The 19,222-nt window shown below is 39.1% G+C and overlaps 1 protein-coding gene across 8 annotated transcripts in view; it reads left to right on the plus strand.

Moving 5' to 3' along the window:
* Positions 1–19,222, plus strand: part of MAGI1 (membrane associated guanylate kinase, WW and PDZ domain containing 1) — a 618,481-nt gene that overhangs the window by 354,655 nt on the left and 244,604 nt on the right. For all 8 annotated transcript variants that reach the window (XM_068557284.1, XM_068557286.1, XM_068557287.1 and 5 more), the window contains exon 2: positions 9,529–9,645. In XM_068557284.1, coding sequence (XP_068413385.1) covers positions 9,529–9,645 — 117 coding nt within the window. The remainder of the gene's footprint in view (positions 1–9,528; positions 9,646–19,222) is intronic.

Here is a 19,222-nt window from a genome sequence, read left to right on the forward strand (position 1 = left end):
AAGAGCCTTAAACATTTTTATGCCTTTTGTCCCAATATTTTCACTCTAAGAATCATGAGAAAGTAATCAGAAATAACGGTAGATTTTGTATAAGGAGGATAAACACAGTGGAAACAATTCATATGCTTAATAATTGGTAAAGATTACATAGGTTGTGATACACTGATAAGCTAAAATACTATAACTATTAAAAGTATATTTTGAGCACTAATAGTATATTGGAAATGCTTATGAATTACTTGTTAGAACATATGGATATAAAGCACATACATCACATGATCCTACACATCTCATGTTAAATAGGGACCTCATGGAATTCTGAATTCCACTCAGATCTGTTCATGACCAGTTAAGCTCAGACATTTAAGTCATTTTGATTTTTTGGCCGTGCCGCGTGGCATGCGGGACCCTATCTCCCCGACCAGGGATTGAACCCGCGCCCCCTGCAGTGGAAGCGGGGAGTCCTAACCACTGGACCGCCAGGGAAGTTCCTAGAAGTCATTTTTGACCTCCTGCCTTGCATTTGGTATCTTCCTCTATCACACTGATGAACACTATCAGTTTCAGCTTTAAATTACATCACCTCTGTTACCTGCTGCCCCTCTTCCTGGCCATTTCTTTAATCCAGGTCCCTTCAGGTCTTGTTTGGTCCGCTTCACTGATTTCATCCCATAACCTGCCTGTACGCTTGACCCACTGCACAGCTGCAAGAGTCCTCTCAAAATTTAGACCAGACCTTCCCACCTCCCTGACTAAAATCCCTTGAGTGGGATTCCTACTGAGCTTAGAATAAAATACAGACTTTTTCTCATGGCCTGCGAGGTACAGAATTATCTGGTCCCTGCTTCTCTTTGTAACCTCAGTCTGAGCCTACCCCTTGTCCGAGCATTGTGCTGTTTCTCTAACATGTTAACCTCTTTTCTGCTTCTGAAACTTTTGCACATGCTGTCCTTCTGCTAAGAATGCTTTCCCCCCACACTTGGCAAAGCCAACCAGCTTCTTGTTTTCCTTCTCATCTTTACAGTTACCTCTGCCCAGAGGCCAGCACTGTTCATCCTTCCCAACACAGGCGTGTCATTCCCTACTCAGAAACTCAGTGTTGTCACACTGTGTCTTCAGGGCCCACAGAGTATCGGGCTGAAGGCACTTAAGAAAGATTTGTTGAGTGAGTGATTGAATTTCCTCCAATGTCTAAGCGTATTATAAGTGTATATGTATGTATACCTGTGTATACATACCTAGGACATATAGTACTGTTAATGGTGATGCAAATTAACAGGTGATTTTTAACTTTCTTTGTTGTACTTTTGTGTTTTTCAAATTTTGTAATTAATCTATCTTATTTCTTTATTGTGGTAAAATCTACATAACATAAAATGTATCATTTTAACCATTTTCAAGTGTACAAGTCTGTGGCATTAAGTACGTTCACATTGTTGTGCAACCATCACCACCATCCATTTCCAGAATTTTTTTTTCATCTTTCCCAGCTGAAACTCTATACCCATAAACGCTAACTCCGCAGTAATTTATCTTATTTTTCCAATAAGAAAAATGTTAGGAAAAATGTGTTAGAAACAAATAGCAAACATATTTTTCAGACAAAGCTCATTTAAATATATGTCAGATTGTACGTTTCAGTGACTATAAAACTAGTAAATTTGTATTTCACTTTATAATTTTGTATTAAAAAAAAAACCCCTGTCCTTTATAAATCCAAACTGCTGAACTGACAGTTTTTGTTTTTGTGTTTGCTATAAGAGCTCCACTGCAGTATAAACCATTTGTGTTACCTTAAAAAATATACCTTTCCTGCAACTATAGTCATTCCTTGAAAAAGCAGGGTGGTAAAGCAGAGAGTCATCTGGCAGTGTGATTAGCTTTATATCCTGATTCATGTTTTTTCTTTAGCCTTGAATATTTGAAATCTATTAAAGTCTAAATTCTAGCACTATTCTTTGACTTTCTAGATGTTCTGGAGCTCATATGACACAAGGAGTGTTGTATTTTGTCTTCTCAGTCAGAAATGAATGAATGAAGAGAACTCAAAAATGTTCTCTCTGGAAACCTAATTTCTTCTTTTTTTAAAATTGAAATATAGTTGATTTACAATGTTGTGTTAGTTTCAGGTGTACAACAAAGTAATTCATATATATATATATATATATATATATACACACACACACACACATATATACATATACATGTAGATGTATATATATATTCTTTTCAGATTCTTTTCCATTATAATTTATTACACGATACTGAATATAGTTCTATGTGCTATACTGTAGGTCCTTGTTGTTTATCTATTTTATTTATAGTGGTTTGTATTTGTTAATCCCAAACTCCTAATTTATTATCCCCCCTCTCCCTTTGGTAACCATAAGTTTGTTTTCTATGTCTGTGAGCCTATTTCTGTGTTGTAAATAAGTTCATTTGTATCATTTTTTTTAGATTCCACATATAAGTGATATCATGTAATATTTGTCTTTCTCTGTCTTACTTCACTTAGTGTGATAATCTCTAGGTCCATCCATTTTGCTGCAAATGGCATTATTTCGCTCTCTCTCTCTCTCTCTCTACACACACACACACACACACACACACACACACACATATATCTTCTTTATCCATTGATCTGTCGATGGACATTTAGGTTGCTTCCATGTCTTGGCTATTGTAAATAGTGCTGCTATGAGTATCTGGGTGCATGTATCTTTTCAAATTAGAGTTTTTGTCTTCTCCAGATATATGCCCAGGAGTGGGATTGCTGGATCATATGGTAGCTTCATTTTTAGTTTTTTAAGGATCCTCCATACTGTTCTCCATAGTGCCTCTACCAATTTACATTCCCACCAACAATGTAGGAGGGTTCGCTTTTCTCCACACCCTCTCCAGCATTTATTATTTGTAGACTTTCTGATGATGGCTAGTCTGATTGTTGTAAGGTGATACCTCATTGTAGTTTTGATTTGCATTTCTCTAATAATTAGTGATGTTGAGCATCTTTTCACGTGCCTGTTGGCCATCTGTGTGTCTTCTTTGGAAAAATATCTATTTAGGTCTTCTGTCCATTTTTTGATTGGGTTGTTTGTGTTTTTTGTTATTGGGCTGTATGAGCTGTTTATATATTTTGGAAATGAATCCCTAATTGGTTGCATCATTTGCAGATATTTTCTCCCATTCCATAGGTAGTTTTGTTTATGTGGAAACCTTACTTCTTGACCATGAAGACTATTTCTACTGACTAGCATTCTCCCTTAGGATCTTTATTCTAGGAGATAGAGATCAGAGCAAACAGAGTCGCCTCATAATCCGTCACCTTAAAAATGATGCTTCAGGTTGAGCTGGCAGAAAACTATAACATGGGAGAGGAAAAGTTGGAGAAACAGCACAACTCAGTTATTTTTAGGGGATTGCTTCATGTTTAAATAATGACAAGCAAAGTTTGTAACATAAATAATTGGTGAAGGAATCATATCCAGAATATGTAAAGAGCATCTTATCAAGAATAACAAGACAACCCATTAGGAAAATGTGCAAAGAATATGAACAGGCAAGTTATAGGAGAGAAAACATTAAAAAAATGATAGAATGTTCAATTTCACTAGTAATCAGTAGTTGTAAGTTAGTATAACATCAATATATCATTTTATCTTTATGAGATTAGGAAGATTTTTAAAAGGTGGACAGTGCAGAAAAGAGTTAATGATTGTTAATTTTAAGGCTGGCTTACCAAGTTGGCTCTTGGCTGGGATCTGGGAACTTGTATTTCAGGAGGGTTCCTTCCATTCCCAGAACTAATAGCAGCTCACTGTGCTCTAACTGTTCATGCAAAAGATATGCTTTATGCTTTCCTTCTGAGAGTCTGGAGCTTGGTTTCATGCCAGGCAGAGGCTGTCTACATGGCCAGTTCCTAATAAAAACTGTGGGCCTTTATGTGTAATGAGCTGCCTTGAGTGTCTAACGGGCACATTTCACACATTGCCCTGGGAATTAGAGTGACTCCACTGGGGAGGGGACCCTTGGAAGCTTGCACCTGATTTCCTTTGGACTTTGTTCCCCCTTGAGCCTTTTCCCTTTACTGATATTGCTTTGTACCCTTTTGCTGTAATAAACTATAGCTTTGAGTACAATTACATACTGAGTCCTGTGAATCCTCCTAGCGAATCTTCAAATCTGGGAGTGGTCTCAGGACCCCTGCTACACTAATAATAGCAATATATTGGCCTAAGTGTGGGGAAATGGGGTCTCCAAGACTTTTGGTAGAAAAGTAAGCTGGCACGACCATTTTGGAGAATTTAGTGATACCTAGGTAAGTTGAAGATGGCTATGTCTACTTCCAGGTTTAGATAGTTTAGAGGAAAAGAAGATTCACACGTTTGTTTAAAAAAAAGCATTATAATGACACTTACTGCAGCCTTGTTGTATTGTCAACAACATTGGAAATAACCTAATTCTCTCTGAAGGGGAAATAAAATTGCTATGTTTTTTAAACGGAATATTATGCAACATTTAAAATAATTCAAAATTACATTGATTGACGTGGTTAAATTTCTGTAGACTAATGTGAATCAAAAAGAGCTATACTGTTGTAAATTTAAAAGCCACAGAATTCCAGGTATATACATATGAAAATATGAAATAATGGCTAATCCAGGACAGGGTCTAAGCCCCCCTTTTCCTATTTAAATGATAAAATTGTCTTAAAATAAGCTCTGAACCCTTTTCTTGGAAAAAATTCCACACATTACTGATCTGTGTTCTTTTCCATTTGCAAAACAAATCTTGAATTTCATAGTGAGTGAAGATGCTTCGACTCTTTCTCTAGCAATTTATTACTTCATTGGCTCACTGCCCTTGACAATTAGGAGAAGATTTATAGACATGTCCCCTTAATAATTGGCAATTAATTGGAGATTAGATGCCAAAAAGTACAGTATTTTTAATGTAATGAGAAGGTTGAGGCTTTTCGCTTCCAAATGTCACGGAACACAGAGTAAATGTTAACCGGCAGCATAGTTAACCCTGCCCTTTTGCACATCCGCAGTGAAGAGGAGTTTTAGTTTGATGATCATAAACTTTAGCTAGTGTGGCTAGTTTGAATGTAAAGCTCAAGTGTAAACAAAGAGTGCCTGTGTCTTAAGAATGCTTCCAATCTGTGTGCCCCTGGTTCACCTTTATAGGTGCTGAATATGATCAGTAAGGATCTATGTGGGATAAAGAGATACTGTATCCTGAGTCTTCTTTGGAATTTTGTGTCTCACTCATAAGGACCTATATGGGATAAAAAGATACTGAAGCCTCAGATTTGGGAATTGCTTTTGACTTAGGCGGCAGTACATTTGGATCGCATAACATCTTCACTACTCGCAGTTCAAATGATAACTGTTAGTGTGTTTTTATTGTCTAGAACTCTGGTCTCCTAAGGGGAATATATATCCTAGGTTCTAGGCAATGGAGATTTTGCTGGTAAATACTTTTGTCCTTGTGGTCAAATTCAAGAGTGCCTTAGACCTAGAAGTAGAGTTGGCAGGTGTGACTATCACATATCAGTGATTGACCAGTTGGTTTTATTTTCTGAACCACAGTTCAAGCACAGTGCCAGGAATATATTAAACATGCACTAAATGTTAACCCGTTTACACGTGTCCAGACAGTTTTAGCGCAAGTAGAGTTTTATTCCCTTCCAGAAACTCTAGAAGTGTCCTTTAATCCAAATTTCCCTGTGCCTGTATTTTGTTTCTGTCCATGTAAGTCAATAGGTTTTATGTTTATCTGCATTTTTAAAAAGAGTAACCGTCCATCTTTGGACTGATCTCAGCTCTTTCTCCACTGCTTCAACTGTTGTCCACTCTAGGGGGAATCTCCATCTTTCAGTAAGTGCTTTCTCTCTGCTAAGCAGTGTCTGAATCTCATTTAATCCTCACAACAGGCTTGTAGCAGAGCTGCTGTTACATCAGAGCTCTGTTTTTACACATGAGAAAGGTGAGGTTCAGAGATTAAGCAAGGCACTTGGGTTCACCAGCTAATAAATAGTAGAACCAGGATTTACACACGGGCCTGTCTGTTTTAACCACCAAGATTTACTCCACTCTTCTTTCAGTTTGTTTCTCTAATGGGAAGTTGAAAACTAAGCATTTACAACAGTGCCTACCACAGAGTCATTCAATAATAATGTATAGTTTAAACTTTTGAAATTGATTTTATGAAGTGTAATTTACACACTATAAAATGCACACATTTATATATACAGTTCCGTTAGTTGTTTTTTTTTTTTCCAACTCTCTTGAAAGTTTTTGAACGTCATAGAAAAACTATGTACCAGGATATATGCTGTTACTAAAAAAACAACAAAATAGAATAAATCAAATATAACTGATACACATGCTACTACTGGCTTCCACAAGCTGAGAAAGGAGTTAACTACTTGGTAAAAGAAATAGTCCTTGCTAGACTCTTAGAATACATACTTCAAAATCCATTATTATTGTCAATTTAGAAATTGGCTAAAGTTGATTTTCCAGATGAAACAAAGTTGGAATTTGCTTGCAGTCACATTTCACAGGCTTAGTGAATTTTATAACCATTTATGTATCACTAAATGCACATGTTCAATAATGCACTGGAACACCATCATTAAGAACCCCAAATGTAGATGCTCACTGAACGCTTTTGAGTGTTCTGGAGAAAGAAGAATGACATTTTGAATATGGAGTCATTTGAGGCTGTCACTATTTTATATTTCTTTACTTCAAAAGAATTTGGAGTATCTTAAATATGTTTTCTTGTAGCTATAAGATTCACAGCGGGTTTCTTTAAACCCAGCAACTGGAAAACAAGTGTACGCAATCACATATATATAATCTCATATATCCCATCATCTTTACATAATTCTATTGATTAAAAGCAAGTCATAGGTGCTTCCCACAATCAGTGAGAGGGGATAACACAGTCATTAAACTCCTGGCCATGAGGAACATATGTGCCACTTTAATGCCTGTGCATTAACAGTTACAGTTCCATAAGTTTTGATAAATGTATAACCCTGTGTTATTACTACCACAATTGATATTTACTGTATTGGAATCACCCAGCCTCCCAAGTTTCCTTGTGATTCCTCCTTTCAAAGAAGTTTTTTCAGACTTCCTGTGTACCCTTCACCCTGTTTCTTCCAGTGGTAACATTCTTACATAACTACAGTACAGTTGCAAAGCCAGGAAACTGACATAGATACACCCCATAGATCTTATTCCCTTGTGTGTCAGTCTCTGCCTACCCTCAGCCCCAGGTAACTGCTGGACTGCTTTCTGTCACTATAGTTTAGCCTGTTCTGAAGCTTTCTATATAAATGGAATCATACAGTATGTTCTCTTTTGTGTCTAGCTTCTTCTGCTCAGCATTATGTGTTTGAGATTCATCAGTATTACTGTATGTGTTAGTGGTTTGTTCTTTTCAATTTTTGTGCTGCATCCTATTTGAATATAGTACAGTTTGCTTATCCATTCACCTGTTGATGGACGTTTGGGTTGTTTCCAATTTGAGGCTATTCTATAATGAATAAAGTTGCTGTGATGATTCATCTGTAAGTTGTGCGCACGCATGCGCGTCCGAGTGCGTGTACTTGTTTTCATTTCTCTTGCATAAACAATAGTGGAATTGTTGGGTCATTTGGTTAGTGAAGGTTTAACTTTATAAGATACTGTCAAATTGTTTTCCCAAGGGAATGAAACGTTGTATACACCCACTAGCAGTATAAAAAGAGTTCCTGTTGTTTCACAGTCTTGCTCAGGCTTGATTTTGATTTTGCCATTCTGGCAGGTAGGTGCTGGGATCTCATTGTGGTGTTAATTTGCCCTTTTCTGATAAGTAGTGAAATTGAATATCTTTTCACGTGCTTAATGGACAATCATATATATATATATTTTATGAACTCTCTATTCAAACCTTGTGCCTATTTTAAGGAGGGGTGGGAAGTGGGGTGTGTGTGTGTCTTCTTCATTTAATAAATATTTGATGACTAATTAAATGTTTATTGAACGACCTGAGATTGACGTATGAATTTTCATTTTGGCCAGTTGAAGCCTTACATGTACTACAACTCAAAAGGGTCAAATTGGGTTTCATTAGTCTATTGGAAAATGATCAGCTAAAGCAGGGAATCTGGTTTTGAACATGATACTAAAATAAAGATCAGTAGTTTCCTCCCCTGCATAGGTCATAGAATCTTCTGAACCATCACTGTCATCCTCATGACTTGCTCTTTTTGACCATGGGAAAATTATCATCTGAAACTGTGAATTTTGTGGTTCACATGGATACTGCCTTGCTGCATTGTTTCTCTAATGCTAGAAATGCTCTTACCTAATTTTTATCTTGTCAAAAAATGGAAGGACCATCTTAGCCTTGTTATTTTTAGCTGTCACTGAAGCAGTTTTCTCCATTAAGAATGAACGTTAGCGAGGTTGATCTATAAGCCTTCTGCTGATCCTGTAGACTATAATTTGTGTTTATAATTTAAAAAAAAAAGTTTGGTTACCTTCTCCTTTCTATGATACATTTTTGTAACAATATACTTTTTTTTAGCTTTTGTTTTGTTCTGTTAACTGTAGAGAATTAAAAAGAAATAAACACATAGACCAGCCCAGGTAACTACTGCTTAAACAACAACAAAATTTGAAAAAATTATGTGTTCAGTGTTTATAAATCAAAACAGAAAAGTAACATCTATATATCGGTATCTGTCTATGTGATGAAGAATGATGTCTCTTCCTTTATTTCCCAAACTCAAGTCCTTCTCCATAAAGGAAGCGATTGTTAAAACTTTCTGATGATTCCTTCCATTAATACATGGTCTCTCCTTTTCTTTATTCTTCTCACACAAAAGTGGTCAGGTAGTAGGTACAATTCTACATATTTTCCTGCAGTACCAGCACATGAAGATCTAGCTTTCGCAGAGTAGTTATTATGTGGATGAACTGTGCTTTACTTAGTTGATCCCTGGTGGTTGTTTCCAGGTTTTTGGTGTTTATTTTTATTTATTTGCTGTTATAAAAATGCTGCAATAAACAATACTGGAGATTTGGGCAGACTTTTGCAAATATACCCATAGGGTAAATTTATTCCATTTGGATCCCTGGTCAAAGAACATTTTGTAATTTGTCAGCTATTGCTAGATTGTCCTCTTTAAGGTTTCAGCCATCCACTCCATCTAATAGTGTCTGCAAGTGTCTACGACACACCTTTTAAATGTAATAGCCTCATTTCAGTTCTTTGTTATTTGAGCCTCCTAGTGTTGTGTGACCTGGGACCTCCAAATTAATGCTGTATCAATGCTGTTTTATCTTTGTTACATTCTTGCTTGCTTTTTCCCCTGCAGAGGAAAACCTAAAGTAAATCTTCTTGATGACTGAGGGTGGCGGACTAGAATGGCTTTGCGTGGCTTTCCCTCACACAGCTCTCAGGCTGCTCAGTCTCTAGGCAGCCCCGATGGTTGATGCATTCTGTTTTATATATTTCCTGTAGGAGGAAAGCTGAACAAGGACCTGCGACATTTTCTCAATCAGCGGTTCCAGAAAGGGTCGCCTGATCACGAGCTCCAGCAGACCATAAGAGATAACCTTTACCGCCATGCTGTGCCTTGTAAGTAGCCAGTTTGGGGTGTCTTACTGCTGGGTGGGTGTGTGAAAAGTTGAGGGGAGAAATAAGAGCTCAACAGCTGGATCTGGGACACTTGGCAGTTTGCTCACGTAGTGACTCCGTAAGTCCAGGGAGTCATGATTGACAATGGGACATACAGTACTGCGCCAGGTAATCACTCGGTTTTCAAGTTCTGGCTTGAGAATGCTGGGCAAATTATTTATCCTTTGTAAGGTCCAGTTTTCACAACAGTGAAAGGGACATCTCACTCCTACTAACTTCACGGAACTGTTAGGAAGTCAAAGTCAGATGCTCGTCAATGCATTTGTGTACAGTATGGGCATGGTGTAAGCCTCGTAAATGTTAACCATGATTGTCGTTAATGGGGTGGGCCAGGCCAGAGGTCTTCATACCGACCTCTGAGGAGATCCATGGGACTCTAATAGCCTCTCAGCAAAGGGAATGCCTCAGTGGACTCTCTCTTCCTCCCCACCTTTATCAGATTCATAAATCATGGTTTCACATATGATTTTCTTTGAAGAAATGGTTTCCACAGATTAAAAAACCCAAAGCCCCAGACCCATTAGATCAGACCAAATCTGAGAAAGCGAGACATAAAACGTGGGGACTATGAAATCAGGGATTTTGTGGCACGGAAGGAAGAAAGGGAAGAAGGAAGGGAGGAGGGAATCAGCCTATGGGGTAGATGAATTGGCAGCTCAGTGGTCATGAGGTATTGCCATGCTCTACCAAACTACATTGCTGTACAGCTCATTATGAGGTGGGAATTCTGGGAAGACATACAGTTTCTTGCTTTCTTTCAAAAGAAGAAGAAAGAATGATTCTGATTTTATTGCTTGGGAGTTTTCTTTTCTCCTCTCTATTACCCAGTCCTTCAAATTTTGACAGTTTTTTAGAAATATTTTTTTTTAATCAACAAAAACAAGGAGGAATAATTTGAAGTTCAAGGTACCCTGCTTATGGCTGTGATTTGTTTGCTATGAATGACTTTCTTTAAAAAAATAATATTTTGCTAGTGATGTCCTAGAGTGCTAATGTTTCCTCCTACTACCGCAAAATAATGAATAGGACTGATTTCAGGCATACCATGGATCTGCAAGGACTTAGAATGGAAGTCTTGATGGGGAACTTTAGTGATCAGATTTTAGAACAGCCCTGCCTTCCACTTCACTTATTAATAAAACCGAGGCTCCAAGAGGAAAAGAAGTTGACTACAGGTAACTTGGGGCAGTGCCCCAAGGTTGCTTCTTTCTGCTGAGTGGCAGAGCTGCATTTCACAGAGAAAACATGATAATGTATTAATGTGAATCTCTGGCCCTCAGTTCTTTTAATTTTGCATCATTATAATTGAAAACTATAATTCTAATAATATCCTAATAATAATTCCGTACACTTGGATTAGTAATAATAATTCCTAATGTCAATCTCATGAATGAGGCAGGGATTATCTGTCTATTTTTTTATAGAAATAAAGAAAGAAACCAAGACAAGAAGATAAGCCAATAAAAACAAGGCTAAAAAACAAGACCTGATGAGGGCCTCAGGTCATTGCCTCATCTCTGATATACTGCCCAGTTTTACTCTTAGAATATTCCTTTGAGGTTGGGGTTTTTAACACCCATTTTACAGGTGAGGAAACAGAGACACAGGACGACCAAGTAACTGTTAAATCGCAGATCCAGGGCTTTGGAACTCTTAAGCCATCCAGGGCTATTTTTGTAGCTTGACCATAGCTGCCTCTGAAGTTCTAGTACAGCAGATTGGATGCAGTTTTGCAGAATTCAGTAATTGCAGAATCATGATTGTTCTCTGTGTAATTTTTTCCCTACTCAGATTCCAATTTAAGAAATGGGGAATGAAGCAAATGAGCACACCATTTCTTGACGCATCTGTGGTGTTACTATGGTTACATTTTGGCAAGCTTTTCCATTTATTTTTGCCACTGATTTATTGGGCCTGACTGTGAGCTAAATGGCTTGATTTTAAGCTTACCACTGTGTAGGAATTGGGGCAAAAATGACCTCAGCCTTTTAAAACAGTGGAAAATCATGTTTTGTCTTTGCTTGTATAACGCCGTTGGTATTGATGTTTCATTTCTATGAAACCAGTAAATCAGGAACTGAGAATGAGGAAAGGGTCTTTCTACTAAAGAGAAAACAAGTAACATTTCATTTTATATTTCCTGCATAAAACAGGAAGGAAATTCAGGAAGAGGTCCATTTCTCAGTCTGGCACAGTGTGTGTGTCTTTGAACATGAGTAGACCAGGGGCGACTTGGGATTCAGTTATGGGCTTGGATAACTGGGGCCACATTTGGGTTTATTTTGATTCTTTGGCCCATGTGACTGGTAGGGCAGAACTCTGTACCAAGCTTTTGTGCTTGTGGATTAGGAAGCCCTTGATTGGAGCATCGATCCTCCCAGTGATACTGTAACTGTGCCACAGGGAAATGAGCTCCTGTAATCTGTATTTTCCAGAACTTCCTGCTGCCAATAGTTCGGTGACTTCAGTCTTTTGAGAAGGGATGATCTCATGAACAGGTGCTTGCGAGCTCGGGTACACTTCCTGTACCTTTTAGGAGGCTCACATGTCATTCGAAATTAACAAATAAAACCTGTTTGTTCTCAAGTTTGTTTTAGTGTCATCATAGTGTAGTAGAGCCTTCTGGGCACCATGATGGATTTTGCCGTTCAGAATTCCATTTTATCCTAATTCTTTGGCAAAGACAATGCAGGTAATACCATCCCTCTTTTACAGGTAAGAAAGTGAAGTAACAGATGTAACTTCCTCAAAATCTTACCAGTTCTTTTTTTTTTTTTTTTTTTTTAAACATCTTTATTGAAGTATAATTGCCTTACAATAGTGTGTTAGCTTCTGCTTTATAACAAAGTGAATCAGTTATACATATACAATATGTTCCCATTTCTCTTCCCTCTTGCATCTCCCTCCCTCCGACCCTCCCCATCCCACCCCTCTAGGTGGTCACAAAGCACCGAGCTGATCTCCCTGTGCTATGCGGCTGCTTCCCACTAGCTATCTATTTTACATTTGGTAGTGTATATATGTCCATGACACTCTCTTACCCTGTCACATCTCACCCCACCCCCTCCCCATATCCTCAAGTCCATTCTCTAGTAGGTCTGTGTCTTTATTCCCGTCTTGCCACTAGGTTCTTCATGGCTTTTTTTTTTTTTTTTTTCCTTAGATTCCGTATATATGTGTTAGCATACTGTATTTGTTTTTCTCTTTCTGACTTACTTCACTCTGTATGACAGACTCTAACTCCATCCACCTCATTACAAATACCTCCATTTCATTTCTTTTTATGGCTGAGTAATATTCCATTGTATATATGTGCCACATTTTCTTTATCCATTCATCTGTCGATGGACATTTAGGTTGCTTCCATGTCCTGGCTATAGTAAACAGAGCTGCAATGAACATTTTGGTACATGACTCTTTTTGACCTATGGTTTTCTCAGGGTATATGCCCAGTAGTGGGATTGCTGGGTCGTATGGTAGTTCTATTTGTAGTTTTTTCAGGAACCTCCATACTGTTCTCCATAGTGGCTGTATCAATTTACATTCCCACCAACAGTGCAAGAGTGTTCCCTTTCCTCCACACCCTCTCCAGCATTTATTGTTTCTAGATTTTTTGATGATGGCCATTCTGACCGGTGTGAGATGATATCTCATTGTAGTTTTGATTTGCATTTCTCTAATGATTAATGATGTTGAGCATTCTTTCATGTGTCTGTAGGCCATCTGTATATCTCCTTTGGAGAAATGTCTATTTAGGTCTTCTGCCCATTTTTGGATTGGGTTGTTGGTTTTTTTGTTATTGAGCTGCATGAGCTGCTTGTAAATCTTGGAGATTAATCCTTTGTCAGTTGCTTCATTTGCAAATATTTTCTCCCATTCTGATGGTTGTCTTTTGGTCTTGTTTATGGTTTCCTTTGCTGTGCAAAAGCTTTTAAGTTTCATTAGGTCCCATTTGTTTATTTGTGTTCTTATTTCCATTTCTCTGGGAGCTGGGTCAAAAAGAATCTTGCTGTGATGTATGTCATAGAGTGTTCTGCCTATGTTTTCTTCTAAGAGTTTGATAGTGTCTGCCCTTACACTTAGGTCTTTAATCCATTTTGAGTTTATTTTTGTGCATGGTGTCAGGGAGTGTTCTAATTTCATACTTTTACATGTACCTGTCCAATTTTCCCAGCACCACTTATTGAAGAGGCTGTCTTTTCTCCACTGTATATTCTTGCCTCCTTTATCAAAGATAAGGTGACCATATGTGTGTGGGTTTATCTCTGGGCTTTCTATCCTGTTCCATTGATCTATATTTCTGTTTTTGTGCCAGTACCAAACTGTCTTGATTACTGAAGCTTTGTAATATAGTCTGAAGTCAGGGAGCCTGATTCCCCCAGCTCCATTTTTCGTTCTCAAGATTGCTTTGGCTATTCGGGGTCTTTTGTGTTTCCATACAAACTGTGAAATTTTTTGTTCTAGTTCTGTGAAAAATGCCAGTGGTAGTTTGATAGGGATTGCATTGAATCTGTAGATTGCTTTGGGTAGTAGAGTCATTTTCACAATGTTGATTCTTCCAATCCAGGAACATGGTATATCTCTCCATCTATTTGTATCATCTTTAATTTCTTTCATCAGTGTCTTATAATTTTCTGCATACAGGTCTTTTGTCTCCTTAGGTAGGTTTATTCCTAGATATTTTATTCTTTTTGTTGCAATGGTAAATGGGAGTGTTTTCTTAATTTCACTTTCAGATTTTTCGTCATTAGTGTATAGAAATGCAAGAGATTTCTGTGCATTAATTTTGTATCCTGCTACTTTACCAAATTCATTGATTAGCTCTAGGAGTTTTCTGGTAGCATCTTTAGGATTCTCTATGTATAGTATCATGTCATCTGCAAATAGTGACAGCTTTACTTCTTCTTTTCCGATTTGGATTCCTTTTATTTCTTTGTCTTCTCTGATTGCTGTGGCTAACACTTGCAAAACTATGTTGAATAATAGTGGTGAGAGTGGGCAACCTTGTCTTGTTCCTGATCTTAGTGGAAATGGTTTCAGTTTTTCACCATTGAGGACAGTGTTGGCTGTGGGTTTGTCATATATGGCCTTTATTATGTTGAGGAAAGTTCCCTCTATGCCTACTTTCTGCAGGGCTTTTATCATAAATGGGTGTTGAATTTTGTCAAAAGCTTTCTCTGCATCTATTGAGATGATCATATGGTTTTTCTCCTTCAATTTGTTAATATGGTGTATCACATTGATTGATTTGCGTATGTTGAAGAATCTTTGCATTCCTGGGATAAACCCCACTTGATCATGGTGTATGATCCTTTTAATGTGCTGTTGGATTCTGTTTGCTAGTATTTTGTTGAGGATTTTTGCATCTATGTTCATCAGTGATATTGGCCTGTAGCTTTCTTTCTTTGTGACATCTTTGTCTGGTTTTGGTATCAGGGTGATGGTGGCCTCGTAGAATGAGTTTGGGAGTGTTTCTCCCTCTGCAATATTTTGGAAGAGTTTGAGAAGGATAGGTGTTAGCTCGTCTCTAAATGTTTGATAGAATTCACCTGTGAAGCCATCTGGTCCTGGGCTTTTGTTTGTTGGAAGGTTTTTAATCACAGTTTCAATTTCAATGCTTGTGATTGGTCTGTTCATATTTTCTATTTCTTCCTGGTTCAGTCTCGGCAGTTTGTGCATTTCTAAGAATCTGTCCATTTCTTCCAGGTTGTCCATTTTATTGGCATAGAGTTGCTTGTAGTAATCTCTTATGATCTTTTGTATTTCTGCAGTGTCAGTGGTTACTTCTCCTTTTTCATTTCTAATTCTATTGATCTGAGTCTTCTCCCTTTTTCTCTTGATGAGTCTGGCTAATGGTTTATCAATTTTGTTTATCTTCTCAAAGAACCAGCTTTTAGTTTCATTGATTTTTGCTATTGTTTCCTTCATTTCTTTTTCATTTATTTCTGACCTGATCTTTATAATTTCTTTCCTTCTGCTGGCTTTGGGGTTTTTTTGTTCTTCTTTCTCTAATTGCTTCAGGTGCAAGGTTAGGTTGTTTATTCGAGATGTTTCCTGTTTCTTGAGGTAGGCTTGTATTGCTATAAACTTCCCTCTTAGCACTGCTTTTGCTGCGTCCCATAGGTTTTGGGTCGTCGTATCTCCATTGTCATTTGTTTCTAGGTATTTTTTGATTTCCCCTTTGATTTCTTCAGTAATCACTTCGTTATTAAGTAGTGTATTGTGTAGCCTCCATGTGTTTGTATTTTTTACAGATCTTTTCCTGTAATTGATATCTAGTCTCATAGCGTTGTGGTCGGAAAAGATACTTGATACGATTTCAATTTTCTTAAATTTACCAAGGCTTGATTTATGACCCAAGATATGATCTATCCTGGAGAATGTTCCATGAGCACTTGAGAAAAATGTGTATTCTGTTGTTTTTGGGTGGAATGTCCTATAAATATCAATTAAGTCCATCTTGTTTAATGTATCATTTAAAGCTTGTGTTTCCTTATTTATTTTCATTTTGGATGATCTGTCCATTGGTGAAAGTGGGGTGTTAAAGTCCCCTACTATGATTGTGTTGCTGTCGATTTCCCCTTTTATGGCTGTTAGTATTTGCCTTATGTATTGAGGTGCTCCTATGTTGGGTGCATAAATATTTACAATTGTTATAGCTTCCTCTTGGATCGATCCCTTGATCATTATATAGTGTCCTTCTTTGTCTCTTGTAATAGTCTTTATTTTAAAGTCTATTTTGTCTGATATGAGAATTGCTACTCCAGCTTTCTTTTGATTTCCATTTGCATGGAATATCTTTTTCCATCCCCTCACTTTCAGTCTGTATGTGTCTCTAGGTCTGAAGTGGGTCTCTTGTAGACAGCATATATATGGGTCTTGTTTTTGTATCCATTCAGCCAGCCTGTGTCTTTTGGTGGGAGCATTTAATCCATTTACATTCAAGGTAATTATCGATATGTATGTTCCTATTCCCATTTTCTTAAATGTTTTGGGTTTGTTATTGTAGGTGTTTTCCTTCTCTTGTGTTTCTTGCCTAGAGAAGTTCCTTTAGCATTTGTTGTAAAGCTGGTTTGGTGGTGCTGAACTCGCTCAGCTTTTGCTTGTCTGTAAAAGTTTTAATTTCTCCATCGAATCTGAATGAGATCCTTGCTGGGTAGAGTAATCTTGGTTGTAGGTTTTTCTCCTTCATCACTTTAAGTATATCCTGCCACTCCCTTCTGGCTTGCAGAGTTTCTGCTGAAAGATCAGATGTTAACCTTATGGGGATTCCCTTGTGTGTTATTTGTTTTTTTTCCCTTGCTGCCTTTAATATGTTTTCCTTGTATTTAATTTTTGACAGTTTGATTAATATGTGTCTTGGCGTGTTTCTCCTTGGGTTTATCCTGTATGGGACTCTCTGTGCTTCCAGGACTTGATTAACTATTTCCTTTCCCATATTAGGGAAGTTTTCAACTATAATCTCTTCAAATATTTTCTCAGTCCCTTTCTTTTTCTCTTCTTCTTCTGGGACCCCTATAATTCGAATGTTGGTGCGTTTAATGTTGTCCCAGAGGTCTCTGAGACTGTCCTCAGTTCTTTTCATTCTTTTTTCTTTATCCTGCTCTGCAGTAGTTATTTCCACCATTTTATCTTCCAGGTCACTTATCCTTTCTTCTCCCTCAGTTATTCTGCTATTGATCCCATCTAGAGTATTTTTAATTTCATTTATTGTGTTTTTCATCATTGCTTGGTTCCTCTTTAGTTCTTCTACATCCTTGTTAAATGTTTCTTGCATTTTGTCTATTCTATTTCCAAGATTTTGGATCATCCTTACTATCATTATTCTGAATTCTTTTTCAGGTAGACTACCTATTTCCTCTTCATTTGTTAAATCTGGAGTGTTTTGACCCTGCTCCTTCATCTGCTGTGTGTTTTTCTGTCGTCTCATTTTGCTTATCTTACTGTGTTTGGGGTCTCCTTTTCACAGGCTGCAGGTTTGTAGTTCCCGTTGTTTTTGGTATCTGTCCCCAGTAGCTAAGGTTGGTTCAGTGGGTTGTGTAGGCTTCCTGGTGTAGGGAACTAGTGCCTGAGCTCTGGTGGATGAGGCTGGATCTTGTCTTTCTGGTGGGCACGTCCACGTCTGGTGGTGTATTTTGGGGTGTCTGTGGCCTTATTATGATTTTAGGCAGCCTGTCTGCTAATGGATGGGGCTGTGTTCCTGTCTTGCTAGTTGTTTGGCATAGGGTGTTCAGCACTGTAGCTTGCTGGTCATTGAGTGATGCTGGGTCTTGATGTTGAGATGGAGATCTCTGAGAGATTTTTACCGTTTGGTATTACGTGGAGCTGGGAGGTCTCTTGTGGACCAGTGTCCTGAAGTTGGCTCTCCCACCTCAGAGGCACGGCCCTGATGCCTGGCTGGAGCACCAAGAGCCTTTCGTCCACACGGCTCAGAGTAAAAGGGAGAAAAAATAGAAAGAAAGAGGCTATAATATAGTGAAGTAAAATAAAGCTATTGTAAAGCAAAGCTATACAGACAAAATCTCACCCAGAAGCATATACATATACACTCACAAAAAAAAAAAGGAACAGGGGAAAAATTAATATATCCTGCTCCCAAAGTCCACCTCCTGAATTTGGGATGATTCGTTGTCTATTCAGGTATTCAACAGATGCAGGCACGTCAAGTTGTTTGTGGAGTTTTAATCCGCTGCTTCTGAGGCTGCTGGGAGAGATTTCCCCTTCTCTTCCCTGTTCACACAGCTCCTGGGGTTCAGCTTTGGATTTGGACCCACCTCTGCGTGTAGGTCGCCTGAGGGCGTCTATTCCCCGCCCAGACAGAACGGGGTTAAAGGAGCAGCTGCTTCGGGGGGGCTGGCTCACTCAGGCCGCGGGGAGGGAGGGGTACGGAGGAGGCGGGGCGAGCCTGCGGCAGCAGAGGCCGGCGTGACGTTGCACCAGCCTGAGGCGCGCAGTGCGTTCTCCCGGGGAATTTGTCCGGGGATCACGGGACCCTGGCAGTGGCGGGCTGCACCGGCTCCCGGGAGGGGCGGTGTGGAGAGTGACCTGTGCTCACACACAGGCTTTTTGGAGGCGGCAGCAGCAGCCCCAGCGTCTCACGCCCGTCTCTGGGGTCCGCGCTGATCGCCGCGGCTCGCGCCCTTCTCTGGAGTTCGTTTAGGCGGCGCTCTGAATCCCCTCTCCTTGCGCACAGCGAAACAAAGAGGCAAGAAAAAGTCTCTTGCCTCTTCGGCAGCTGCAGACTTTTTCCCGGTCTCCCTCCCAGCCAGCTGTGGTGCGCTAACCCCTTCAGGCTGTGTTCACGCCGCCTGGCCCAGTCCTCTCCCTGCGATCCGACCGAAGCCCGAGCCTCAGCTCCCAGCCCCGCCTGCCCCGGCGGGGGAGCAGACAAGCCTCTCGGGCTGGTGAGCGCTGCTCGGCGCCGAGCCTCTGTGCGTGAGTCTCTCCGCTTTTTCCTCTGCGCCCCTGTTGCTGTGGGATCTGCGCTGTTAGCTGCGGCTCGCGCCCGTCTCTGAAG

Source organism: Eschrichtius robustus, chromosome 12, assembly GCF_028021215.1.
Source record: "Eschrichtius robustus isolate mEscRob2 chromosome 12, mEscRob2.pri, whole genome shotgun sequence".
NCBI classification, from domain to species: Eukaryota; Metazoa; Chordata; class Mammalia; order Artiodactyla; family Eschrichtiidae; genus Eschrichtius; species Eschrichtius robustus.